This window comes from Dama dama, chromosome 12 (genome assembly GCF_033118175.1).
Source record: "Dama dama isolate Ldn47 chromosome 12, ASM3311817v1, whole genome shotgun sequence".
NCBI lineage: Eukaryota > Metazoa > Chordata > Mammalia > Artiodactyla > Cervidae > Dama > Dama dama.
In genome coordinates, this window is record NC_083692.1 from 65,309,592 (window position 1) to 65,337,186 (window position 27,595).

The window sequence follows — 27,595 nt, forward strand, 5'->3', positions numbered from 1 at the left end:
TGCAGAGTCATCTTGTGTTAGGTCTACCTTGGAATTTATGTTGAAGAAGATGAGGTCAAGTGGTGGTAGAAATTAAGTAATAGTGGCAGTGGGTGTTCCTTGGCTGGAGGTAGGACTGCAATCACAAACTGAGAGGCTAGTTCACCTTTCTCCTAATGTTTTCTGTATGTGAGTGCCCTGCTGTCTCAGCTTCTTTGCAGATTGGCCCTAGAAAGCAATGTCCTAATCAGGGTGGTGCTAGAGTTAGTATATGTTGTTACATTTTCTTAGTTCAAGCCTTAAATATAACTTAAATTCTTCCCAGAAGTATACAGAGGATTCGATCTAAGGCAGACACAGGACCAGCTTATTCTTTTTAACATTGCTTTAGGACTTTATGTGTGGTTCTGAGTTGGTACATTTGGATAACTCTTGGAAGTGATGTGTCTTTTTTAACTGAAAAAGTATTGTACTTTGAATATACTTGGTTTGACATTTTTTAAATCTTCATGGAGATCAATAAATGACAGTGCCAGTCTACACAATCTCTTTTCCAAAAAGGAATCCTGATTGAAATATTGTTTTAAATATTTTAGGCCAACAAGCAGAAAGCTTCAGCTCGTAACTTGTTTCTCACCAATAGCCGCAAGGTAAGATTATAGTTTTATATTTCCCATTTTATGTTTTGCTGGAATGTGTTCTTATTATTTAGATCTATGTTTGCTGTTCTTGTCTCTTGTGACCTTTTGATAATTAATCTAATAGTACTTGAGAGAGTTTCTAAATGTTTTCAATCTATTTTATAAAATTTCTTCCTTGCCTTCCTGGCTTTCATACCTTTTTGGGTAAGACCATAGCCCACTCTTAAGTCCTTGGTCAAACCATCGCATCATCCTGTGCTCAGACTCTCCATCTAAGAAATGGTGGTATTAATACTTTCCCATAGAAGGAATTAATACAACTTTGTCACTGACTCAATTGACATGAGTTTGAGCAAACTCTGGGAGATAGTGAAGGACAGGGAAGCCTGGCGTGCTGCAGTCCTTGGGGTCGCAAAGAGTTGGACTGGACTGAGCAACCGAGCAGCAGCAACAACAACACAACTTTGTTTGAGTGTGGTGAGAATTAGATGAGGCATCCTTACTAGTTGTGTGTCCTGGGCTAGTTACTCATCCTCATTTTCTCATCTATATATAAAATACCAACTTCATATGGTTTTTATGGAGAATGAATCAGTTACGTTAAACTTAGAATGGTGCCTAGCATGTAATAAATATTGACAGCTCTTTTTTTTTTTTATTTTTTTAAGTTTTTTGGCCATACCATGTAGCTTGTGGGATTTTGGTTCTCCAAGCAGGAATTGAACTCCCAGGGCCCTTGGCAGTGAGAGCTTGGAGTCCTAACCACTGGGCTGTCAGGGAATTCCCAACAGCTCTTATTAGTAATGTGTTTAATAATACTTCAAAACTTCCTAGAACATTGTAGGTGACTATATATTTTTTTTCATCTTCTAAGGTCTGTAGATTTCTCACAGACCTGGGACTAGCTCACACTTCTATGCAGGGACGTTAATCAGATTGGAGGAGAAAAAGATATGGCCATAGGAGGACAATATATGCACTGGGCAGGTTGAGGGATGCTGTTCCTTAGAGTCCTGGGAGAATTGGCCCCAGTGTTGGGTCCTCCTCCATTGTGATAATGTGTTGTCATCTGCAGCTTGCCCACCAATGCATGAAGGAGGTGCGTCGAGCCGCCTTGCAGGCCCAAAAAAACTGTAAGGAGACTTTACCTCGTGCCCGCCGTCTCACCAAGGAAATGCTTCTATACTGGAAGAAGTATGAGAAAGTGGAGAAGGAACACCGTAAACGTGCAGAGAAGGAAGCCTTGGAGCAGCGGAAGTTGGATGAAGAAATGCGGGAGGTAGGGCATAAAAGTTTGGAAACCATAATTGCTGCAGCCGTGTTGAGAGATTGTTTTACATTTCATAAGTTATAAATCTAACCAATGAAACCATCGAAAAAATATTTTAAGATATAACTTCGAGGACAGTGATTTTAGTCCAGTAAATCAGTTGTTTTTATTCTTTTAGTAAGATCTTTTCCCTGGCCTTCACCTCTCTTTTGTGTTAATTTCCTATATTCTTTGTAGCCTTATTCTTTTATTTCTGGAGGACATGTGCCACCCCCCCCTCCCCCCCAAGAAAAAGAAAGAAAGGGAAAGAATGACAGAAAAAGAGAACAGCTTATAGTTTACCTTGGCTTGTTTCCAGGTGCTGGCTGTAATTTCAATTTGTTGGAAGATCAGGACTGGTTGCAGTTTTCTGAGACCCATTCTCCCACCTACTTTTGTGTTTTAACTTGTAGTCAGTTCTCTTGCTAAGCTTGATATCAAGTGAACATGTTATTCAGGTAAGCAAGAGGAGAGATTAAGAAGACAAAGCCATTGTGTTGCCATTGGTAAACCCACTGGGATGAGTAGAAGGACAGTTGAGGTCTGGAGAAGGAAAGGAATTGGAGGACTGGATATTTTCTTTCAGGTATAAGTAGTACTCCTGTCAAAACAGAGCTGTGGAGGCTCTTTTGAGTTCTTCATCTTCCCTCCTGTCTCATGCCTTTGATGGGCAGTATAGATTTTGTCCAGTTTTCTTAAGTCCCTGGGCAATGTGTATCTTTACTTGAAAGTCAAATGTGTTTTGAGTTAGTAAGCTTTTGATGCTATTGGAAATACTTGTTCACCGAGTTTAGAGGCATTTGAGTTAGTCATAGATCTTGAAATCTTGAAAGTGAGTTGGCTTATAATCTAGGTTTGTGAGACATTGTCTCAATATGTTGGTAACTAACTGAGAAGAGTTTCATCTGTGATTATGTTGACTTCCATCTTTTTCTCTGAGTTTCTGAATTAAGAAATTTTTGATGGATCCTTATTCCCTTAATTTGCCTTCTTTATTTAAACACATAGCAATTTACTTCCTTTCGGGATAAGGGAATGTTGCTTTTTTGTTTTAATTTAGAAAGGTTTTCTTGACAGTACTTTAGCTTTAGAACATGAAAATCCGTATACTTTATGAAAACAAATCTGTTTTCTCTCAGATTTTTTTCCCTAATCTGAATCTGGCTAAAGTGGTTTTTTTTTTTTTAAAAAAAAAAAAAAAAACCCTAAGGAGAAGTCTGGTTTTATGTCACACACTTTGGGACTTATTTCTTTCCTTGGCCATGTTCCTTATTTTAGTACTGTCTTTCTTTTGTGCAGGTGGATCAAAGATAACTCAAGTATACTTCATAGGAATTTTAGTATAAAATAGTTCATGCAAAATAATAACCCTTTGATTTGGTATTATTGTGTGAGCTGTATTTCATGTAATTCAGTCTTTTGGATCATTTGCTTACTCATTTTATTGTTTATCTTCAAGAATGATTTTTACTGACGTAATGATTATTTTTCTTACTAGGTAATTTCAGAGGCACTTTGAATTTATCTTTCTCGTTTTTTTGAAATTATGTGTTTGTGATATTGTATTTAGTCTATATTCATGTTTTGTAGCTATCATTATCACAGATGAACAATGGGTTGTTTTGGGCAGCGTTTTCTTTTTTCATAGGCTTCTTAGTCTCAGATACCTCCTGCAGAATAATTTGTAGCTCTTCATCACTTATTTTAACTTTTGATGTTAAAGAAGAGTTTTGGACACATACATGTTTTTAAAAATAAAGCTGTACCACATGTATTTGTCACCAAAGTTATTATGTAACATATGTTGTTTGAATTTAGTTGGTATCGTAGTGCTGTTAAAGAAAAATAAAGGCATAAAGAATTAAGCATTTAGACAGCAGCCTAGTGGAAAAAAGATTTCATTTTGTTAAGGAGAGCAAAACATAGGTTATTATTAGGCTATAAGTGAAGATTATTCCTGGCTTTTAGTGCCACTGTCTTGATTATAAAATTTGTTCATTAGCAATTTTTCCCTTTCTAAGGGTAAAGAATTTGTAAAGGAGTTGTTTGCAGACTATGTATAGGTTTAGTGAATGCTGTTGACTACCCTTGTAGTGACTGATGATTTGACTCTCTTCACTTTCAACTCTTTTCCCTTTTAGGCTAAGAGGCAACAGCGAAAACTGAACTTCCTGATCACCCAGACAGAGTTGTATGCCCATTTCATGAGTCGTAAACGAGACATGGGTCATGATGGGATCCAGGAAGAAATCTTAAGGAAACTGGAGGATAGTTCTGCACAGAGACAAATTGACATTGGCGGTGGGGTGGTAGTTAACATCACACAGGAGGATTATGGTGAGTCCTGAATCAGAAGTTAGAGAAGGGAGATACCCACCCCACACTTTTTCATATCTCAGGTTATATTCATTATCAATTCTTGTAAGTTTTGTCTTGATCAATAAGTAGTGTTGGAGAAGAAAATGGCAACCCACTCTAGTATTCTTGCCTGGAAAAGTCCATGGACAGAGGAGCCTGGCGGGCTGAAGTCCATGGGATTACATGACTGAGCATGTGTGCACAAGGGTGGAGGGAGATGGATTGGTAGCAATAAAGTGGTAGAACTAAAAAAAAAAAAAATGAGTAGTGTTGATTGAAAGGGAACTTTTATTTTAATTGGAGTAGGGAAAGTATGAATGTTTCTATAAAATAAGCATATAAAAAGCTTTTATTGAATTTAAAGAGGAAAAGGTGTGGTTATTTGATCTTGCAAATTTGGGGAGATTTTGTGTTTTGATTTGTTAATAGAAATAAAAGATATTTTATCAGAAGAATGCAGTGAATTTGTCTCTCACATAACAGGATTCTTGGTGATGCAAGTAAAACATGAGAAGAGACTATTTCAATACTTTTGTGACCGACCACACAGAGAGGGAGCAATTGGTGTAGAAGTTTGAGAGGAATTTCACAGAGAATAGTGCTCAAAATCATGTTGAGTAAGAGAAAATGAGAGTGCTTCAGATTATCTTGGGATTTAAATATTCTCTATTATTCTCTTTTAGAATAGTTTCACCGAGTATAAATATATTACAATTTTGAATCTCCATTGTCTTGCTTTTCCTGACTTTATCATTGCTTCGTGCATGAAATGCAGGATTGGGAAACTGGAGCTCAGTCTCCTGGTGGCTTTTGTGAGCTGACTTTGGCTCCTGGAGACCATGGGAGCTCCCTGCCTCCATTACCACTTGCAGGTCCTTACCTCTATCAAGTAGTTAGATCCTTTTCTTCTCCCTCACCCTCTTAGAATTTAGGGATAAACAGAATGTGGAGTCAGGGATCCACATATGCTAGTGTAAATTGCATCCTTGGAAAAGGTCAGTTAGTGAGGTGTTATAATCAAAGTTTTTCCCTTTTCAGATAGTAACCATTTCAAAGCCCAGGCCCTGAAGAATGCTGAAAATGCTTATCATATTCATCAGGCTCGGGTGAGTCTTAGAAATGAACTGTTGGGTCCTGGAAATACCCTTACAGCCTTTCACTTAAGTAGTCTTCCTTTAAGCTTAATCATATTTTCAATTAAAAACATTGTTGAATGTGTATATATATATATATGAGACTGTATTAGATGGGGCTTATAGCTCTATTTACTTTAGAATAATAGTAGGAATACTTGAAGGAAGATGGGAAATGAGCTTTCGCTTTTCTAAGCTTTAAAAATGTGTTGACTAAAGCTAAGAGACTTTTTCTATTTTTTTTTCTCCTGTCCTCTCCAGTAAGTATGGATAATACCAAGTGAAGTGCATCATTGTTTAGTGAAAAATACCACAGTCTTGATTGTTAAGGAAGCTATATCATGCCTTAAAAATGCTGTTAGCACATTCTTTCAATTTAGTAATAACTTGCTTATTCATGATACAGTGACATATGAAATCAGAAAGAAACTACAGTTAGATTAAGTAAAGAGTTAAGTAAACATTAATAAAACACAATTAAGTAAACACCATTTAATATACTGCATAGGAGCCTCTTTTCACTTTGACAGAATCCAAGTCAAGGAGAGAGACAAACTCAGCCTATTCCTCACAAACCCTGACCAATCAAATAGATTTTATATCACATTTTTAATAAATTCATTGATGAAGCAAGTAATTACGTAATATGGCTTAATGCCTATCAAAAGTGTATTCTTAATAGAACTGTTAGATTAATTTTGAAATATTAGTAATATACTTTAATGTACGGTTGACCATTAAGTAACTCTGAGAGTTAGTGTTGCCAACACACCCTGAAGTCAAAAATCTTTGTACAACTTTACAGCCTGCCATGTCTATGGATCCACATCCATGGATTCAACCAATGGCAGGATCATGTAGTACTCTTGTACATATTTAGTGGAAAAAATTTTCGTGTCAGTTGACCTACACAGTTCAAACCCTTGTTGTTCAAGTATCAGTTATATCATGCTTTATATGTAATATGATATATTAATATTATCAGAAAGTTCCAGCCAGCACAAGATAGATATATTGGCATTATGAATTTCATTTGAATTTAATTATTTTCCTTTTATATTTTTCTTCTAATATACTTTTATTTTCCAGACAAGGTCATTTGATGAAGATGCAAAAGAAAGTCGAGCAGCTGCCCTGCGGGCAGCAAACAAGTCTGGCACTGGGTTTGGAGAGAGTTATAGCCTGGCAAACCCATCTATCCGGGCTGGTGAGGATATTCCACAGCCTACAATTTTTAATGGCAAATTAAAAGGTTATCAGCTGAAAGGCATGAATTGGTTGGCAAATCTCTATGAACAGGTGAATTTTAGAACTGTGTGCTACCCCCTCTGTTTTGTTTGTAAATTATATATTGTGAAATAAGCAGAAGATAATGTTTTAGATTTCATTCTTTTTTTTAAAAAAAAGCTTTGTTTTTGGGCAGGAATCAGAAAGATGTCTCTGTTTCTAACCTGGAAGCTTTATTGGGAAACATTTGTATCATGTATAAACTTTGTCTTAAGTGGTCTTAGTAAACCTGATTGCTTTTGTACCTGGATTAGATTAGCTGAAAAACTGGCTGTGGCCCATTTGTTTCATGTATCATGATTCAGAGTTGTAGCTTGGAATTGACAAAAGGAATCATTATAGTAGTGAGTAATAGTGCTGAAACTGGGTATCTCTAGTCACTTTTGTTTGAACAGGTCTGACATCTTGGGTAGTTCTTTGTGGCAGTAGTGCTGCGTGAGAGGTGTTGGTTGACTCTGTGTTGTTGTTGTTTTTTTCCCCAGGGTATTAATGGCATTCTTGCAGATGAAATGGGCCTTGGTAAAACAGTACAAAGCATTGCCCTCCTGGCCCACCTGGCTGAGGTGGGTAGATGCATGCCGTCTTTTCATCTTCCTTTCTCTCAATCCTAGGGTTGTTTTCTACTGAGAATCAGTCATTATCAAGCACTATGCTAGATTCTGTAGCATACCACGACATTAAGTCTTGCTCCTTGCCTTCAAGGCCTTTACAAGGTGACACAGTGTGGTGAAACTTTCTAGTTTCCAAGAATATTAGGACAGGTTTTGAGCATATGTGTTTTCACTCCCCATCTGCTGTTGAAAACCACCAGTGTAGTGGCAAAAACACTGTAGTTAGATCAGAAGACATGGTTTCATATCTCAGCTCTATACTTACTAGCAGTGTTAATTTGGACAGTTCACTTAGTCTCTTTTGACCTGACTTCCCTTTAACTCTCTGAGGTTTAGTTTCCACGTCTGCAAAGTGGGGCTCATACCTATCTTACAAGAATTTTGTAAGAATTAAATGAGAAAAAATGTGTGAAGTCATTTTGAAAAAAGCAAAACGCTCCATTCCAATTAAATAATAGTAATATTGTTGTGATCATCTAGTATAAGGAAAAGCAACACATACAAGTCAGTATGTCATAAGTGCATTGTGAATGATACAAATTAGGACCTGTAAAAGGTGGGAGGAGTGGGAGTAATTGCTTGCTATTTTTTTCTCAAGATGTTATTAGCAACTTCCTTGCTTGTGTTACTGTAACATAGAATATTATTTTTCTTAACATATAATGTTATCATTATTATTGAGTGTACAGGTATGAGAAATGGGAACCATTTCTCTTGTTACAATGCATTGCCTATTAAACTATTCTTGTTGTTAATTATAATTTTGAGTTAAATTTCTTCAGTTTTCCTGCAGCTGGCTGACGCAGATTTTGTGTTTCAGAGAGAGAACATTTGGGGACCTTTCTTAATAATTTCACCTGCATCCACACTTAACAATTGGCACCAGGAGTTTACTAGATTTGTTCCTAAATTTAAGGTAAAAATCAATTCTCTTTTTAAAATAAACTTTCTGACTCCATTTTTGCTGCCTTCCTTAACTGCTCATAGTAGCTTTTAATTCTTGCATTTTTTTCAAATAACCTTGCATACACTTCCTATTGAAGTTACTGATGGTAACAATAAGAGAGCATATTGCATCCTTCTGTTTTATGAGAAAGCCGAAGTCCAGTTTGAGTGATTTTGCTGCATTGGCCACATAAATTGTAGCTCCTAGTTGTACTGCCATAATAGAAAATATCTATGTTGCTGACTGACTTAATGTAGGTTTTGATTAATCATAATCAATTTTCTTGACACTCCAAAGCCACGTCTTCAGTTTTGGTCCAGTTTATAATGTCTAAGGTAATAATGTGAAAGTTGATTTTAACTAATGTAGAGGAAAAGAATTGAGATTGACATGGGAAGTGATCAGCAAGAAAATACATTACATCAAATATGGACAAGATTTAAATAGTTTAATTATGCAAAGTTGTTGGGATATAAGAAAGAATGGATAGGATTTATTATCTTATTTGCAAGTAAAAAGAAGGAAATGTTAAATACTTGTTTTGTCTCTAAAGGAATATAATGATAATGAAGTTGCATATTAAGGAGGATTTTATGGAGATTATATATCAAGAGATACTGACATGATCTTTGATCTTGGGTCTCCATAATAAACAGAGGTTCCATGCAATTTAAGAGGGCATGGGAGGTGTTTTTCTGGCTTATGCTTTGTAAGGAATAGGGACATGTCTGAGATATTCCTCTTTGGGGCACCTTTGTGTCTGTGGCCACACCTTTGTGGCTGAATTAATAGACCTAAGAACTGTTTACAAGGCACATTATGTATATGGCTTTTAACTTGGCTAACTCATTCTAAGGAGGTGAGGTCATTCTAAGGCAATTTGTTGAGTATTTTCTCTATAGAGTTTTTTCACATTGAATATGGAGCATACATCTTTTTTCCTGCTCTTTTGTTGTTACATGGTAAACAATGAGGAGGTCAAAAAGTTAATTCTTAAAGTTTTCTTTGAAGCCACCTTCAATATTTCTTTCACAGGCCAATAGATGGCAATGTAGTACTACTTAACATCATTAGTACCTCTCCTTTGACTTTATACCAGTGCCTGAAACTGAGTTTTCATTTGCATTTTGAGCTTCCTTTTGAAACTCTAGTTTAGGGGTCAGTAAAATAGGACTTCTGGGCCAGTTGAAAGCGTGCAGTTGAGTAGTATTAAGTACATTTGTTGTGAAAATCACTGCTGTCTGGTTGCAAGATTTTATCATCCCAAACAGAAATCTCTTTCCCGGTTTCTCTTTGCCTCTAGCTTCTGTCTACCACAAATTTTCTTCATGTCTCTGTGGATTTGCTTATTCTGAATATTTTGTATACCCGGGATGTGGCCTTTTATGTGGCTTCTTTTCACTTAGCAGTTTTTTCAAGGTGTTCATCATATTGTGCACTTCATTCCTTTTTCTGATTGAATAATATTCAGTCATAATATATATTATAGTGAGTATAATATTATAGTGAATTTCTGGGTATACTGTATTTTGTTTATCCATTCGTCTGTTGATGGATATTTTGATTGTTTCTTCTTTTTGGCTATTGTTAATAATACTGCTGTAAACATTCATGTACAGGTTTCTATTTGAACACTTGTCCTCTTTTCAGTTCTTTTGGGTATAACCTAGGGGTGGAAATGCTATCTCTTTTTATTTAATTTATTGAGGAATTCACCTCCAGTTCTTTGGTACAGCTTATGAGCTAAGAATAGTTTTTTTTTGCTTTTTAAAATTGTTGCTTACAAAAGAACAATATTTCATTGCAAATGAAATATGAAATTTAAGTACACATATATTATGTTTGATATATATATATTACATAAATATTAAATTTGGTTATTTGTGGCAGCATTGACATCACAACAGCAGAGTTGAGTAGTTGTGGCAGAGACTGCGGCATACAAAAGCTAAAATTACTATCTGGCTTTTTGTAGAAAAAGTTTGATGACGTTTGGTCTATTAATTTATTGTTTCTGTTACCATTATTCCTTTAAATTGTTAGAAATGTGTTCACTTCCTTGCAGAACATAGTTAGAAGTAGACATTACTCAAGTTTAAGGACATTCAAAAGATACTTAGATCTATTATGATAACATCTAAAAGTTCATTTTATTTGGCAACTGTCTGAGTAACACTGCTTTTAGGGTTCTAGTGTGATTAGTGCCTATGATCTCCCTCCTTTTCCTTATGAAATAGGATTTAGATTTTTTCTCTTGACTAATGTACCACTTTTCATTCCTAAAATTGACTGTTCAGTATGTTTTCTATTTCATTTATTTCTGCTCTTTCTTTATTCTTTTTCTACTTTTTTGGGTAAACTTCTTTATCTTTCCATCATTTTGAGATGGAGCTTAAATGGCTTATTTTCAGCTCTTTCTAATGTTTATTCAAGGGTATTGTTTTCTTAGCATGACCATAGCCATCCAAAGGTTTGAGGTGTCACATTTTTATTATCTTAACATTCAAAATACTTTCCAGTTTCTACTTCAAGTTCTTATTTGATTCATGGATTACTTAAAAGTGTTTTTCTTATTTTCTAAACAAAGGATGATTTTCTAGGTATCTTTTTGTTATTTATAGCTTAAATCCACTGATAAGAAAATATGCTTTTTATTATTAATTTAATCCTTTGAATTTGTTGAGCTTTGCTTTTATGGCTCGGCACATGGGCAGTTTTTATAAATGTTCCTATGTATGTTTGAAAATAGTAGTTGTTCTGCACTTGTTAAGTACATTGTATATATGTTGATTAGGTCAAGTTTGTTAACTTGTTCTGTTACATCTTTACTGATTTTTTGTCTGCCTGTCCTATTGCTGACTGAAAGAGATGTGTTAATATTGACAACAGTTATGGATGTATACATTTTTGTTTTCTTCTGTTTGTTTTTGCTTTAAGACAATGAGATGTACACAGATTTACAATTTTATCTTCCTGGTGAATGAACTTTTTATTATTACAAAATTTTTCCTTTAAGAAGGAAAATCTTAAAGTCTATTTTCTTTGATATTCACTCCAAACACTTTTGGTTAGTGTTTGCTTGCTCTGTTTTTTTTTTTAAACTATTCTGTATATTTATATTTAACATGTATTTCTTTTATTTGGAATATCTGTGCTTACTTTTAATGTAATCATTGATATGCTGCATTTAAATATGTTGTCTCTTTGCCTTCTTCTTTCACCTGTTTAACTTTCCTTTTTTCCCTTTGAGTCCTTTTGATTGATTCGATTTTATCTTTTTTTTTTCCTTTTATTTATTTTTTAAAAATATTATTGGGACTTCTCTAGTGGTCCACTGGTTGAGAATCTGCCTGACAATGCAGGGGACATGGGTTCAATCCTTGATCTAGGAAGATTCCACATGCTACAGGGCAACTGAGCTCTGAGAAGTCCATGAACCGCAACTAGAAAGCCTATCTGTAGTAAGGAAGACCCTGCACAGCCAAAAATAAAATAAATAATATTTTAAAAATAATAAAGTACATTTATTTATTTGGCTGCATTGAGTCTCAGTTGGAGACCGAGGGGGCTTGGTTGGCTCATGCGGGTCTTTTGTTGGTGCATAGACTCTAGTTGTGCTCTGCAGGCTCAGTAGTTGTGGAGCACAGGCCTCTTGGCTCCGAGGTGTGTGGGATCTTAGTTTCCTGACCAGGGACTGAACCAAGTTCCCTGCATTGCAAGGTGGATTCTTAGCCACTGGACTACTGGGAAAGTAGTAGTATTTCTTCCCCCTTTTAAACTTGCTAATTATATATTCATTCTGTTATTCAGTAGATTCCCAGGAAAATACAACATGCATGCTTAACTTTCTAAAAAAAAATGCAAGTTAATACAGTTGATACGTTTCAGATAGTAGAAAGACCTTTGTATAGTACTGTAACTATACTCCCCTTCTCTAGGCTTAACACTGTTGTTTTTGTATATATTTTATATTTTAAACCCCAGAAGACATTTTACTATTATTTATACTTTTGAAATTATTTAGATTTATTCATATTATTCACATTCATTTCTCATTGATCTTCATCCCTTCCTGCATATTTGTGCTTCCTTTTCTGAGATTTTTCAAAAGAACAAAACATATCAAGCTATGGATTCAAGAAGCACTTTGAATCCCATAACAATAAAAAGAATGAGAGTTACATCTAGGTACATCACAGAAGTGCTGAGTTTTACATTGTTTTGTTTCTCCATGCTTTGGTCTGGATGTTTCCTTCTGACCTCTCTTGTAGTTCACTAATTTTCTCTTCAACTGATTCAGTCTATTGAACTCATCATTTAATTCTTAATTGTAGTTATTTTTTCAGTTCTAGAAATAGCCTTTGGTTCTTTTGTAATTTCTAGTGTAACACTGAAGTTCTAAATCTCCTCTGAACAAACAAGCATTTGTTTAAAAGTTGGTTTCTAAAATTTTTGGTTTGGTTTTGTTTTAATGCCAGATGTATAGGAAAAATTCTGGAGATAATTGTGGGCTTTGGATGTTATTTTCTTTTTCCAGAGAGAGGATCAATGTGTGTTTGGGGTTTTGTTGTGGATTTTTTTGCCTACAGTAATTTTTTTCTGGGACACTAATAATCCAAAGCCCCATTAATGTAAGTCAAGAGTTGGGATGAATTGAAGCCAGATTTCAGAATCTGATAAAGCAAGTGTATGTATAGTTTACCTTTACTACCAGTGTGTATGTATCTTTTCATTCCCAACTTAAGGCCAGGGAGATGGGTAGTTATCAGAAACTTTCCTCCTTGAACTACAGTTCTTTGTTTGTGGGTTGTGTATCCCTTTAAAAGAAAAACAACTTATCAGTTTCTTCGTGTCTCAACTAGAGCTTTTGGGAAGGATCAGCACTCTCTAGAGGAACATGTACAATGCCAGGCTTTCCTGTCTTTCTAGATCTGGACTCCTCTAAGTAGCTCTCTGATGCCTTCAAACAGTTGTTCTGTATTTGTGTTTTTAACTGGGTCAGTAGGAAGAATGCTCGTCCAACTCCTAGTACAGTAATGACAAAAGAGGAATTCCAATATTCGTTCTGTTAAGTTTTTTAAAAAAGCCTTTCTGAAAGTGAAAGTGTTAGTCATTCAGTCATGTCCAACTCTTTGTGACTTCGTGGACTGTAGCCCCCCCAGTCTCCTCTGTTCATGGAATTCTCCAGGCGAGAATACTGGAGAAGGTAGCCATTCTCTTCTCCAGGGGATCCTCCCGACCCAGAGATTGAACCTAGGTCTCCTGAATTATAGGCAGGTTCTTTACCATCTTAGCTACCAGAAAAGCCTGTATTTGTGATGATACTTTTAAGATTATCAGTAGAAACTAATATACATATTGGTCCTTTTTCCAGGTGCTACCATATTGGGGAAATCCTCATGACAGGAAAGTCATCAGGAGGTTCTGGAGTCAGGTAACTTTCAGCTTACTGTAAGCATATGCATACACACATATACATATTCACACATATATGTAGTCATTATTTCTCCAGTTGATTTGAATAATTTCTCTTAACATAAAATCTTACATGTTTCTATGCAGATGTAATTTTTTTTCTTTTACAATGCTTTTCCAGGATTAAGAACTTTTCTCTTTAATAAGCTGATGACTACTTTTTAACAAGGTTTGTGATTAAGTTGACTACTTTAAAAACAATCATGCTTTAATTCACTACACATCTCCTACATGGGAGAAGCATATCTTTAGGGCTATCTTAAACTTCTTGGCCTTAGGAAATACAGTCCATTCCTCATTGTCTTATTATGAATTGTTTAGGTATCTGTTTTCACCCTTGCCCTCTTTTATTTACAGAAGACCCTCTACACTCAGGATGCCCCCTTCCATGTGGTTATCACCAGTTACCAGCTGGTGGTACAGGATGTAAAGTATTTCCAGCGAGTCAAGTGGCAGTACATGGTCTTGGATGAGGCTCAGGCACTCAAGAGTAGTTCCAGGTAATGCAAGTAGTAGAAATAAAGTCTGTGGACTGAGGACTTACAGATACATAGATATGTGTATGATAGACGCACACAAGAATGAAGATCAGAGAGAATTCAAAACGTGGTATCTGCATAAACCATGTATCTGACCAGAAGGCATACATTCTTTTTTGTGTTTTCATGGAATATAAATATTAATGGTTAGAGTGTGAGGGTTTTTCTCAACTTCTTCCTACCCACTCAATAATTATGGCATTTTAACTGATTTTTGTTCTTTAAGGAAATTTTCTGTGGAGGAAGGGGTATCTGCCCTTTGCTTGAGGGATTACTTTACAGATCTTAGTAGGAAGCAGAATGTTAAATTCTGTGAATTATAGCTTCTACTATTTTGTGCAGGTTATCCTAGTCCCTGGATGGTTATTAGACTCCTAAGAATCCTTTAATTGGAAGTTACATGTTTAAAATGTTCTAATACCTTTAAGCTCCCAAACTGAATAGTAAATGAGTGCTTGACTCTGAAGTGTTACTCAGTGGTATTAGACCTTGAGTTTGATGGATTTTATTAACTCTTGGTGAATTCATAGGACTTTCTTAGAAGTCCATGTTAACTGGCAGAATAGTATTTTCTAGGGACCTTTCCATTCTCTGAAGAACGTAATTTCCTGTTTCACTGTTTTGAAGTAGGGTGTGCTTGTGGCCAGGAGCAATAGATTCAGTTTGTATTTTCTTCTCACCCTTTCTCATTTTCCATTGTTCCCTCCAAACTCACACTAGAAGCATAAAGAGTAATAATTTAAAAACTTTCTACTATGTGTGTTTAGTCGCTTAGTTGTGTCTGACTCCTGGCAACCCCATGAATTGTAGCCCAGCAGGCTCCTCTGTCCATGGGATTTCCCAGGCAAGAATACAGAAGTGGGGTGCCATTTCCACCTCTAGGGGATCTTCCCGACCCAGGGATCGAACCTGTGACTCCTGGGTCTCCTCCACTGGCAAGCAGATTCTTTACCACTAGTGCCACCAGTTACATGGTTTGTATCAACAAAACTGACTAAAGATAGTGAAGGACTTTATCAAGCCAGAATGGATCCTACTCTGCCTATTTGGGCTTCACTGCTGGCTCAGATCATAAAGAATCTGCCTGCAGTGTAGAAGACCTGGGTTCGATCCCTGGGTTGGGAAGATCCTCTGGAGAAGGGAATGGCTACTCACTCCAGTATTCTTGCCTGGAGAATTCCATGGACGGAGGAGCTTGCCAGGCTATAGTGCATGGGGTTGCAAACGATTGAACGACCAACACTTTCACTTTCACTGCCTATTTGAGGATTTTTTAAAATTTTAATACCTTAATATGTTTTCAGTATAGAGAAGTTAATTCCTTTGAAATTTCCTATCCTCAGCTTTGTTGAATGATATTTTTCAATTGTGTTTATTATAGATTGCTTAATTCTGAATGTTTGTTATTTTTTGAAAAGCATTTCTAGAAATAAGGGTTCTCAGTAGGGCAAATAAAGATTTACTGCTAACTTGGAATTTATTGCTCATTTTATTGGACAGTGTTCGTTGGAAGATACTCTTGCAGTTTCAGTGTCGGAATCGGCTTTTGCTAACTGGGACCCCCATTCAGAACACCATGGCAGAGGTAGGCACTAGTAACAGATTGGAATTCTTTACCCAGGCCCACCCAGAGTGTTATAGCTATATACAACTTATAATCCCCCTTTAAAAGGAAGAATTTGGCCTATGTGGTTTTTTGTGGGGAGGTGCAGAGGAGGCATCATTCCTATTCTCTTATTCTCTGGCACAAGGCAAGTAAATTTCATTATTCTTTGGTACTTATATAATAAATAATGATCACATTAAGAATGCTACTCATCTAATGCAGACATATTTTTATACTAGAATGAAAAGGTAATATTCTTTAACACTGAGAGGAGCTAAAATTCTCTTATCATCTAAAATAGGAATCAGAAAACTTTCTGTAAAGAATCTGGTAGTAAATATTTAGACTTATGGGCCATATAGTCACTGCACGGCTAGTCAACCTTCCATTGTAATGTAAAAGCAGTCATAGATGATACATAAAAGAATAGGTATGACTATGTCCAATATAAAGTTTAATTTATAAAAGTAGATGGCAGACCAGACTTGGTACCACAAGTCATAATTTACTGATCCCTGATCTAGAGTTATTATTAGCAAGTTTTGCTACCTCAGACTGTGTTCAGTTGTGGAATGGATCTTTGTATAAATTTTAAAACTGTGTCACTGCCAAATCTGAGCAGGACTTTGAGACTTTCAGTGTGAAATTAATTGAAAAATAACCACATTTTGCTACAGTGCCTTGTTAAAGTTGGTTGATAAGACATGTGCTTATACACTGTCACTTAGTCACACATACACATGCACCTAGACACAGATAAACAAATCTGCAAGTTCACTTTCTCTCTCTGAACTCATTATGTCTTCACATCCTGTCATTTTGTTGCTCTAGCTATTTTACTTTTCGTTTGTTTCCAGCTCTGGGCTCTGTTGCATTTCATTATGCCAACGTTATTTGATTCACACGAGGAATTTAATGAATGGTTTTCCAAGGACATTGAGAGCCATGCCGAAAACAAATCTGCCATAGATGAGAGTGAGTACTTTTATGAACTTTCATTCTTATTAGTGTAGGCAGCACATAATTGTATATTTTCTTCTGTGTAAAGAATTTTCTTCTAGTATGCATAAGAGGATCTGAGACAAAAGTTTTTTCTCTTTTAAAATACAGTTTGTTTCTTTTTTATGTGCTTTGTGTGTGTTTAAGAGTCAAAAAAGGACTTACTCAAGTGATGCTGCTGTAGTGTTGACTATTTACTCAAGGCAGAACAGGCAAAGTTCAATTTTGGCTTACAAAATCCTCATTTTCCACATAGATCCTGAAAAACTTTATATTCTTTGTGAAATGGGGTAAGACTTTTTGCCTGTAATAAAAACAAAATATTAGAAGGGTAATTTTTGGTATTTTTTCTCTATATATTAGGATTTATTTCTTCTTTGAACATTTTTGAGTTTTTATTATAAATTTTTTTTGATCTCTTGACTAGTATTTTTTAAGAGAGTTATGGAGTATTTATTACATAATGTGAAGTGATATCTACCATTAGAAAAGTCCTTAAGTAATTTCTTATACTACATGTTGTTAATATGCTGACACACTTTGAAAAATGATTTTGGGGCAACACTGGGAGTCCCATATAGCTTGCATTAGACCTGTCTGAGAACCCTATTATTGATAAAATGTTCTTGAAACATTCTGAAGGTGAATTCTGATAAAAATAAAATCATCCTTGTTAGTCTGAGTAAATGATAGCAAAATGCATTTGCCCAATTGACTATAGGAAGATGCTGTGGAAAATTCAGATCCCTTGGCTTCCTACCTGGGAAAAGATTGTTTCAGTCTTTCAAAAAAATCATTATGCCAGAGGTGTTTAGTGAGAGATGATCATGATATTTCTTTTTTTTTTTTTTTTTTGTTAAATTGATATAATGTATTGTTTGTCTGGGGGTCTCCTGCCATTTCAGATCAACTTTCTCGCTTACACATGATATTGAAGCCATTTATGCTGAGGAGAATCAAGAAAGATGTGGAAAATGAATTGTCTGATAAGGTAAGGGAAGTTGATCTTGTGATTTTAGGATTTATTAAACACCAACTTAAGATTCTAGGGTAAAAAAAATTCCTCGGTAAATGTTTAGTTGAAGCGTAATTAGTTTGAGAGAAAACCTTTAAACTTGGGAGGGTCAACAGAGACTTAATCTTGAGTCAAATAATCAAGGCAAGTAATAGTTTTTTCTTTTTTGTTTTATACTTTTTATTATGGAGAATTTGAAATATTATAAAAGAATAGTATAATGAATCCTCCATATAGCCTAAATTATCAACCCATGATCATTCTTCACCCCTTTAGATTATTCTGAAGCAGATCTTGAATGTCTTTTGTTTCATTTATAAATATTTTCATGTGTATCTCTAAAAGATTTGGTGTTTTTTAAAATATATAATCACATATCATTATCATCTCTACAAAAAAAGAAGTTACTTCATTGTAGTATCACATACCCAGTCACTGCTCAGATATCCCCAGTTATCTTTGTGTATGCTTTTTTTCTTCCTTTCTCTTTTAAAGTGTTCACTTTTTGAGGTCAGGATCCAAACAAGGTCCATATGTAGTGTTTGGGTGATATGTCGCTTAGATATCTTTTAGTCCCACCCTTCTTTTTTCCCTTTTGCAATTCTTTGTTGGGGAAACTGAGTAGTTTGTCCAGAGTTTTCCACATACCGAATTTTGCTAAATGCATTATTGGGGTGTTCTCTGACATGTTCCTCTGTCTCCTGTATTTCTGCAGACTGAGAGGTAGGTTTAGAAGTTTAATGTGCTTTGAGCTGTATTACTTTTTCTCATAAAGTCTATAATTATGGTTCATAAATATTTTTTTTGGATTTTTACCCGACCTCTGTAATTTTCTGTTATTTCTTGTGAATCTTCCTCATATTCTCCTTTCATCTTTTTTTTTCTCCCAGTTCTTACTCCTTTGGAGTATTTTTCTGCCTCATGTAGTTACTCCTGTTTCTCACAGTTCTTCTGTCTGTATAAGAGGCATCTTTCCAGGTTCTTAATAACATCAGGTGGTTCTCATTGTCACTGCCAGAGGCTGGATCATTTTGAAATTTAGTAACTCTCGTATAGGTTTGTAGTGTTGACATACACCTTCAAAGAGAGGGAAAGAAGTGTACCTTTGTTTTATTCCTTTAAAAAAACCTTTATGGTCGTTTTGTGAAACTGGCTGATTTTGCCTAAATAGAAGTATCACACAGATGTACCTGATAGAAAATAATTCATTAAAAAAATGGATCTTTGAGGTTTTTGTATCAGAAACAGCTTAAAAACAATAGCAGCATCATAATATCTCTTATTTAGTGGTTATTAGCGAGGTGATCAGAAGATGTGTGGTTCTTAACTACTGCATGTATTATAAATTTCTTAAACATCAGCAATGTTTCTAATCTGTTAATTAAATAATATATATGTTATTGAACTATTACTGTCTGCTAGAAACTGATATGTAGAGATGCAGCGTCTAGGTTCTATTCAGATTTCCCAGGGAGATGAATATCTAAATAGCTGGTACTATATCATAGGATATACAGTGATGATCTGTGTGAAGTATAATGGGAACACAGAAAGAGGATAGTTCTATTAAGGAAGGTTCATCAAAGCAGAGATGCCATGTGAGCTAGATCTGGAATAATGAGTTGGCTTTTACTAGGAAATATGGTGGGAAGTGGGTGCTAAGCAACAAGAATGAACAAAGGTAGGTCAATATTCAAATAGGCAGCGTGTGGCAAACATTCAGACTGTTGTTGCTAAGAAATACAGGAGAACATGATGAGATTGGGACAGTACGGTAAGTTAGACTATGGGAGGCCTCTGCCTACAGGAGAATTTTTAATATTTTACCATAGGCAGTAACTTACATTGAAGGTTTTCCAGCACTTGGGTACTTTAAAAGATTTGCATGGAAGGTTTCTTGGAACCAGGAGAGACTGGAGGCGGGAAGCTCCCATAGTAATAGCAGTCTAGGTTAGATATGGTGAGATTCTGGGGTATGTCAGGGTGGTTAGAGAAAAATTTCCAGGTTGAGTTGAGGGACTTAGAAAATGATAGAACACAGGGTATGAAAGAGAAGAGATCACTGCTGACTTTTTGAAGTTTCTTTTTGGGCAACTTAGTAAATGAGAATGCTGTTAATCAAGTAAATTGTGAAAGAGAAAATTTTTTTTTCTGATACGCCACAAATGCAATTGCTACAGACTGTTTGAGTGATACTATTTTAGTAGGTAGTTGGAAATATGGGGCTTAGGGGTGTTTGGAAATACATTTTTGCACGTTACTATGATTGATGGTAGTTGGTGCTATTAGAAATGGAAGAGGTTGCCCATGGACAGCATGTAGAGTGAGTGACAAGGGGAGAGGATCCAGAAAGGCTCATGTTTGGGATAGCTAACCACATCAGGTTTATAGAGATACTGAGTTTCTTGAATTAGCCATATCACAAGTTTATAGAGATACTGAGTTTCTTGAGATATGTGTACTGTTTTCTTTCCAATCATAATCTGCCTTGCATGAGTTTCCAACTTTATGGTAATACTGAGTCTTCTTATAAACTGTTTTTCAAAATATAAATGTCCTTATTGATTTTTAGATTGAGATTCTAATGTATTGCCAACTGACCAGCCGACAGAAACTGCTGTATCAGGCACTGAAGAACAAAATTTCCATTGAGGATTTATTGCAGTCTTCTATGGGCTCTACCCAGCAAGCACAGACAACCACCAGCAGCCTCATGAATCTGGTCATGCAGTTTAGGAAGGTGAGAGCTTAGGTCAACCACCCTAGAGTTGTCTTTATTAACCCACTTTAAGGAAGAGGCTTTATCTAGCCTTGATGCTAAATAAACAAAGGCTGATAAAGAATGAAAATGGGAATGTCTATATTCATAAAGGTAAACATGCAAGGTTTAGGGTTCCCCCATTGCTTCATAGTGATGTCTGCACATGACACTATTGTCTTATCATTTCCCTTTTTTTTAGGTATGTAATCACCCAGAATTATTTGAACGACAAGAAACTTGGTCTCCATTTCATATTTCCTTAAAGCCATACCAGATTTCAAAGTTTATCTACCGTCATGGACAGATCAGGGTCTTCAACCATTCACGAGACAGGTGAGCACATATTAATTAATATCTGTTTGCTCTAAGAGTGCTTTTGTAATTTGTGGTTTTGTGGCTTAGTAGATAAACTCAATTGAGAGTGAGTTCCACAACAGTGAAGTATTTAAGCAATGGGTGGACAATTGTTTGTTGAGGGATGTTGTGATAGGGTCTGTGTACTATCAAGAGTTTAACTGGATGACCTGAAAGGCTCTAGCTACTTTCAGTTCCCTTTCTGAATGAGGAATGTTCACCTGTGTGCAAACATGTACTTGTACCAAGAGAGATCAACAAATATCTCTGCCTAAGTATTGATGAAATTGCTTTGTAGTGGCTTATTTTACACTTGGAATAGCACTTGTGGGAAAACTGATTCGATTTCAAATTAATCAAATTTACCTTTTCCCCAGAGTCAACAATGACAGATTTGGTTTAAAAAAAAAAAAAAAATGAAGGGTTGTTAATGGTAATATGCTGGAAACCACTTCCATTCAGAAAATAGGTGTGTAGGTCCATTCTGCACCTCTGCATGCAGAATCACTCAGAAAATAATAATTTTATTTTGAAAATTTAACAATTGCTTTTGAATTTTTTAAACAAATTTCCAAAGGAGTCTTGTGTACACCTGCACTTGAGAACCATAGATTTAGAAAGCTCCTTCTGTATAGAAACTATATAAACAATATTATCAAAATAATCATCAACAACATCTAGCCTAACATTACTGAAACTGAGACAGATTTCTTGGATTTAATTTTAGAATTCTTTGTCTGTGATAGCTCCAGGCTAATACTTAAGTACATTGGCAAGGGGATTAACAACAGAGTTGTAGTGGTTTTTGTTTAATATAGTATATGGCAGCTTGCAGTGCTGGAATTGTGTTTCTGGAAATGTGAAATAAGATGAGACCGCTTTGAACTTGTATTATCATCTACTACCTTTAGTAAATATTTAGTATTTTATATGGTATCATTTTTGCCTGGCAACAAAATTCTCAAAAGTAGAAACAGTTTCAAACCTTCAAAGATTCTTTTAGTTTGGAATCTCCAGTTTAGTTAACTTCCTGATATTTATATTGGATTTATTTTATTTTATTTACTTTACAGGTGGTTAAGGGTTTTTCTTTCTCCATTTGCACCGGACTATATCCAACAGTCTCTCTTTCACAGAAAAGGTAGGTGTTTTGATCTTTGAGAAGGAAAGTATGCCAAGGATTTATCAGGATGGTCTTTGTTTTGCTGAGTTGGAACTAGTAGTGGCTTTGCCTAAGTGCTAGGCTTTTGTTTATAGTCTTGATAAGATTTAAGTAAATTAGTTGTCTTCATCTGTAGATGCTGGCAGGCTTTGTGTTTATAACAGAAAACATTAAAAAAATTTTTTTTTAATTTCTTTCCGTTTCAATTGACCTTCTATCTTTGTTTTATATCTGTCTCTTAAAAATTTCTTAAACTCTTGAATATAAAGGTGTGATAGAGACAGTGCAGGCTCTTGTTAGTTTGATTCTTTAGGTCCCTCCTGCTTAGTCTAAGGAAAGGAAGCTGCTCAACTTTGAGCATTGTCCAAAGTATTGAGGCAGAAGTTCAGAATTTTTCACCTCTGTGCTTTCCTTTTCTTTTCCTTTTCCTGGCACAATAAAAAGAGGAAGGCAGTTAGCCAAGGATCTGAAACCCCAGAGGTAACTGATGAGCCAACTCCACTCTGGCCCATATATGTCATATCTCATACATCTGCCTCTTTTACTTGTGGATTGTGGTACAAAAATATGACACTCTGTCTTCTGTCAAAGTGGCTGTATTGGAACCTTTAGAATAATTTTAAATTCTTAAGTCAAAATTCAGCAGTTCAGCAGGCTTTAGTTGAGTGTTGTCTCTTGGTTTTCTGTTGGGTTTCACTTTGTTCTTTGATATTCCAGGTGTTAATGAAGAAAGCTGTTTCTCTTTCCTTCGCTTTATTGATGTATCTCCAGCTGAAATGGCAAACCTCATGCTTCAGGGACTTTTAGCCAGGTGAGAAGTTTGTTCATTGTTTGATGAGAGAACAGTTGAGAATAAATAGGGGCAAATGTTGAATACTGTGAAATTAAATATTTAGTATTATATGATCTTATAGAGCCTCTCATTCTTTTTGTATTAAGAATTAAAGTTTTATAAGGAAATCATAACTTTCTTTTGAAAATTTAATAATTGTACAATGCTTCATGCTATTCCTTAAATAAAAACTGTTTAGGTTCTTCTCCCAAATGCTACCGGAAGGTCTTCAAGTCTTAATTTCTAAGTGGAAATTTGTTTTGTTTGTTTCTTCAGGGCAAATGATGGCTGATGATTCCTTTACTTAGTAGAGATTGTAGCATAGCCTGCCTTATGTATTCTGGGAAACTTGGTTCTCTGTTCTTATTCTTTGGAATAATGGCTTTTACTTAATTTACTGGTTTGTATTATATTTGTATAAAAAATAATGACCTCATTAGGAGAGGCTTATCTCCTTTATAAGAGGATGTTTTTATGAGAGGTTTTGCGATAAGAGTTGAATTTTCCTTAACATTAAGAGCTTTACGGAGGATTTTCGTTTTCATAGTAGCAAACCCAATTCATGCCAAAGATAGAATTTATAGAACAAAAGTATGAAGTGACTTTGTTTGAAAGAACTGTGTCTAAAATGCCCAAGATTGACAGAAGAGACAGTTAATGAGAGACAAGGTTCCTCGCTGCTATGAACTACCCTCAAACCTCCATGGAGCACTGAATAAGCATGTCTGCTGTGGTTTGTTTCAGATGGTTAGCTCTTTTCCTGTCTCTGAAAGCCTCCTACAGGCTCCATCAGCTGCGCTCCTGGGGAGAGCCGGAAGGGGAGAGCCAGGAGAAATATCTGAGAAACAAGGATTTCCTTCTTGGGGTTAATTTTCCACTCTCCTTTCCCAACCTTTCCAGCTGCCCTTTGTTAAAGGTAAGCAGTTATTTCAGCATCAGTTATCTGTGTAGCACTCCCTTCCCTTTTCTTTCAATCAATAAAAGTAATAAAGTAAAAGATGACCTGAGGCAGCCAAAAAGTTCCCAGAGGAGTGAAAGCAGTGTATTGTTTCAGCTTATTACATATAACTTAATAGACATTTTATGTGTGTGTACAGTATATATGTATTATATTTTAATATATATTTTATACATAACTCTACTGGGAAGTATACATATTTTCATGGTTCAGCTCTTTACACTTGTGTATGCATTTGTGTAATAACTACCTAGATTAAAGTATAGAATATTTCCAGCACCCAGAAGTCTCTCTCATATTTATTGCCATTTGAAACCTCAAATCCAGAACAGACCACCAAGAAAAAGATATTCTTTTTTAATGCTGTGAAGTGGTCCATTGTCTGTTTCTAATCACAGTTTATTAGTCTAATGCTGGTGGATATTTAGGTTGGTTCCAGTTTGGGGCTATTTTGAATAAACGTGCTGTACATATTCTTGTACATGTCTTTTGATGAATGCAAGCATTAATTTCTTTGGCGTTTATATCCAGGAGTGGGATTGCTGTATCATCACACATATGTATATTTAGATTTAGTACCCATTGCCAATGAGGGTTAAAGAGGAAAGTTGAAAAACTGGCTTAAAACTCAGCATCCAAAAAACTAGGATCATGTCCTCCATCACTTCGTGGCAAATAAGTGGAAGTGGTGACAAATTTTATTTTCTTAGGCTCCAAAATCACTGCAGATGATGATTGCAGCCATGAAATTAAAACACTTGCTCCCTGGAAAGAAAGCTGTGACAAACCTAGACAGTGTATTAAAAAGCAAAGAAGTCACTTTGCCACAAAGGTTCTTATAGTCAGAGCTGTGGTTTTTCCAGTAGTCTTGTGAGAGTTGGACCATAAAGAAGGCTGAGCACCAAAGAATTGATTCTTTTGAAATATGGTGCTGCTGGAGGCAGCTTCCGTGGGGCCACCCCCAAGTCAGTGTTGGAACGTATAGAATAGGCATCCCAGTGTCGGGGGGGCAAGGAAGAACGGGGCTCTGTGGAATTAGGGAAGGGAGTATACTTTTGAGTATCTTCCTTCATTACTCCGATACTCTTTGACAGCTTCTGTTTTTAAAAAAAAAAATAGCCCTTTTATGAGTCAAGGAGTATGGAATTCAGTGTTGGCTGGGTCCCCCAAGGGTGAAGAGAGGGGCTGGAAGCCCCGGGTATTAGAAAGGAGTGGGTGCTGGCAGAGATGACTACAGAGTGTGTTTCTCAGGAGGCAGCAGCGTGATGGGTTTTGAAGGTAAAACTTTGAGTTTATCATGTTTTAATTTGAGGGGCGGGGAGAGATGGGTCATCACCAGTTGCCCCTCATCTCACCCCACCAGAGTGGGGATCTGAAAGGAACACCTCCCAAGGAGCTGGGGCTGAGTGGATTGATTGCAGACAGGGCTGTTTGGTGCCTGCTCATCCCCACCCTTAGGTGCTGGCTTCCTCACCATCTCTGCTCCACTGGGGTGTTGCCAAGTTTTTCTTATATTCAAGAGTTAGTCTCCCCTCTTGCCTCAGCTTCCTTTTCTGGGGGTGGGGAGGAAATCAGTGATACTGGAGATGACTGGTTGCGATGTTATGCGTTTGAGTTGCTTTTGACTATAAACAATCTTGTTAGAAAAAGTATATGGTGAGGAGGGGAGCAGGAGAAGGCCTCTACCCCCCCACACACTGAGACCCATCTGAATTGGTCTCCAATCTTGTTTGTAGGGATTCTGTTGGTTGAATGCCTGGAAAGGGAGGTGGGATGGCTTTCAGATCATACCAGCTCAGCTAGCATTGCTAACCAACTGTTGCAGTCTCTGAAAATAAAAACAATCTTGAACCCATTAAAAAAAAAAAAGAAAGAAATATGGTGCTGGCAAAGATTCTTGAATCCCGTGGATTGCAAGGAGATCAAACCTGTCATTCCTAAAGGAAATCAGCTCTGAATATTCATTGGAAGGACTGATGTTGAAGCTGAAGCTCCAATTCTTTGACCACCTGATGCAAAGAGCTGATTCATTGGAAAAGACCCTGATGCTGGGAAAGATTGAAGGCAAAAGGAGAAGAGGGTGGCAGAGGATGAGATGGATGGATAGCATCACCGGCTCAGTGGACATGAATTTGAGCAAACTCAATGATACAGTGAAGGACAGGGAAGCCTGTCGTACTGGAGTCCATGGGGTCGCAAAGAGCCAGACACGACTTAGCGACTGAACAGCAACCCATTGCCAAATGCTTTTTCAAAATGGTGTTACAAAGTTAAACTCCTACAAACAGTGCGAGAGATTTACTGTTCATCTTCCTTGCCTACTCCTGGTATTGTCAGTTCATTTTTTGAATTTGTGATTTTCAGTTTCATCTCCATGGAAAATAATGATGTTGAACTCTTTTTCATATAATTGTTCACCTTTATATAGTAGGTAAGGAGGAAAGTGATAGGTGATAGGTGCAGGTTCAGATCATGTGGGACCTTATAAGTTAATGCTAAGGATCTGTGTTTTATTCTGAATGAAATGGATAATGCTGGAGAATTTTGAGAAGCGATTTGTATGTTTATATTTTATAGTTCTTTAACTAGATTAAAAGTTTAAAAGGTAGAAATTTTCTTGTATCCTCTAGAAAATGTAAGGGGTCATCAGTCACACAGGCGACTGCTACAGAATATAGGATGTTCTTTGGCTGCATCTCGTGTTTGCCCCCTGTCCACTGAAGAACCCAAGTGGTTTCTTTTTCTTCTCTTTCCCAGTTTCTTTCTCAAGTGTTACTCCATGCACTTTTTTGGACTCTGAAGATGAGACCAGTAATGCAGAGGGAGAATAGAATTGGGTTCCAATTCTCTTTGGAATAATATAGTCAGTGGGGCCAAGGTGACTTCCTTGTAGTGAATATTGCTATGTTTGGTAGCAGTTGCTTAACCTCTTATAGACTGATTTCCTTACATTTGATACTGTGTATTGCTACAGATACAATTATTTTCCTGATTTCATTTTTGATACAGAAAGCACCATTGCCCCTGGGAGTTTGTTGTGCCCTGTTAGTCAATGCTTCAGTCTTATCTAACACTGAAAGATGTGCATCAGTTATTTGTATTCTGCTTTCTGAAAACAGAGTGGTGTGTTCAGGGCACCTGTTGCATGCTGTCCTTCAGTCAGTTAATTTCTTGAGAAATTTAGATGTGGGCAGCATGCTTTATGTGAAATTGGTTTTTCCAAAGTTAGATTCACTTCCATTTCTTCTTCTTTACTTTTAGTTCATGTTGTAGGTAGACATTTGCTTTTGTAGTGGCTTAGCATGTAGAACCGAGTTACTGAGCCACAGGTAGCTGAAAGCTAATCATGGATGTGTAGAGATGCTGTTCTGTTTTTGCTCTCATCATCCTTATCGCCAACATACATATGTTGAAATATCAACCAGAAAGTAGTGTATCTTGCCAGAGTTGGTTGATATACCTTTTGTAAGAAATACTTGCTTTTAACTAAGTAGAATGATCTTTACATGATATCTAGCCATAAAGGTTAGACTGGATTCTGATTGAAGAATCATTTTGTTGAAGCTCCATGTGTAACAATTAATAAAGCCCATTATAACTGTGTTTTTTTCAGTCTGGCCATGACTCACA

At 36.2% G+C, this 27,595-nt stretch overlaps 1 protein-coding gene across 3 annotated transcripts in view; it reads left to right on the top strand.

Annotated features, from left to right (window-relative positions):
• INO80 (INO80 complex ATPase subunit) overlaps positions 1-27,595 on the top strand; it is a 120,064-nt gene that overhangs the window by 37,993 nt on the left and 54,476 nt on the right. For all 3 annotated transcript variants that reach the window (XM_061157540.1, XM_061157541.1, XM_061157539.1), the window contains 17 exons: positions 576-629; positions 1,696-1,899; positions 4,071-4,266; positions 5,326-5,393; positions 6,510-6,719; positions 7,190-7,270; positions 8,139-8,234; positions 13,639-13,698; positions 14,097-14,239; positions 15,779-15,863; positions 16,742-16,859; positions 17,789-17,874; positions 20,471-20,638; positions 20,859-20,992; positions 22,087-22,154; positions 22,893-22,986; positions 23,752-23,923. In XM_061157540.1, coding sequence (XP_061013523.1) covers positions 576-629; positions 1,696-1,899; positions 4,071-4,266; positions 5,326-5,393; positions 6,510-6,719; positions 7,190-7,270; positions 8,139-8,234; positions 13,639-13,698; positions 14,097-14,239; positions 15,779-15,863; positions 16,742-16,859; positions 17,789-17,874; positions 20,471-20,638; positions 20,859-20,992; positions 22,087-22,154; positions 22,893-22,986; positions 23,752-23,923 — 2,037 coding nt within the window. The remainder of the gene's footprint in view (positions 1-575; positions 630-1,695; positions 1,900-4,070; positions 4,267-5,325; positions 5,394-6,509; positions 6,720-7,189; positions 7,271-8,138; positions 8,235-13,638; positions 13,699-14,096; positions 14,240-15,778; positions 15,864-16,741; positions 16,860-17,788; positions 17,875-20,470; positions 20,639-20,858; positions 20,993-22,086; positions 22,155-22,892; positions 22,987-23,751; positions 23,924-27,595) is intronic.